Source organism: Perkinsus marinus (genome assembly GCF_000006405.1).
Source record: "Perkinsus marinus ATCC 50983 genomic scaffold scf_1104296946044, whole genome shotgun sequence".
Lineage (NCBI taxonomy): Eukaryota > Perkinsozoa > Perkinsida > Perkinsidae > Perkinsus > Perkinsus marinus.
The window spans coordinates 1-1,075 of NW_003210989.1; the positions used below are offsets into that span (position 1 = coordinate 1).

Below are 1,075 nucleotides of genomic sequence, written 5' to 3' on the forward strand. Positions count from 1 at the left end.
GTATATATATACTCCCGGGTGGGCGGATATGCCATTCCGGGATATGCTTTGGTATATCATATTTCCGGGGTGGGGCGGATATGCCATCGTGGGACATGCTTGGTATATTATATTTCCCGGGTGGGGCGGATATGCCATCCCGGGACATGCTTGGTATATTACATTTCCCGGGTGGGGCGGATATGTCATCCTGGGACATGCTTTGGTTTATTATATTTCTCGGGTGGGGCGGATATGCCATCCCGGGACTTGGTATATTATATTTCTCGGGTGGGGCGGATATGCCATCCCGGGACTTGGTATATTATATTTCTCGGGTGGGGCGGATATGCCATCCCGGGACTTGGTATATTATATTTCTCGGGTGGGGCGGATATGCCATCTCGGGACATGGCCGGTACAGCCCCACCCATAGGAAACGATCCAATCAAAAGTGCAATAGGAGGAGTGTAGATGTCGGCGATAGCAATAGTTCGTCTGTGGAATATACTCTCGTCCATCATATAGAAGCTCACTGGCTTATGGTTGCTGACGGGCGCCTTCACGGGTCTTTGTATAAGCAGTAATTCATGTCGGGTATTAGTGTCAGTCAGAGCCACTCTACCCGCAGTTAGATTTGAAAATGCCATCGTCGAGTGTTCCCATAGTGAGCAACCTGATAGCTGCTATTCGGCTACTGATAAACGACAGACTGCGGGGAAAGGATCGTTTCGATACTGTGGTCCTTTCCACCTTCACCTGGTTTGTGCTCCTCTTTGCCTACCGATTCTGGAAGTACTCGCAGCGATATGGCCTTCATCAAGGATTCGAGGTTCCTCTCAAGCGCTACGCGCTAAACCAGGTGGGTTGAATCGAACTCCCTAGCCACTGCAAGTTACGACGTCGTCACGCGTCGCTTTATTTGTTGTGAATTAGGCGAGGCACATACCGCAAATTCGAGCAAAGATCGATGCTGAGCTGGACAAGGCAACCGAGGGACTCGACGAGATGGTCCTCAAGGATGTGGAACCCAGGAACAGTGTCCTACCGAGCGTATGAAATAGGACCCATCCTTTACGGCAAGTCTCAGTCGTTT

General features: G+C 50.4%; 1 protein-coding gene across 1 annotated transcript; it reads left to right on the forward strand.

Annotated features, from left to right (window-relative positions):
• Nucleotides 1-622: 622 nt before the first annotated feature.
• Pmar_PMAR001273 (hypothetical protein) lies at nucleotides 623-841 on the forward strand (the record flags this gene model as incomplete). The annotated part of the gene is made up of 1 exon (XM_002779669.1): nucleotides 623-841. A coding segment is annotated over one exon (219 nt), but the record flags the coding sequence as incomplete, so codon positions are not given.
• Nucleotides 842-1,075: the final 234 nt, after the last annotated feature.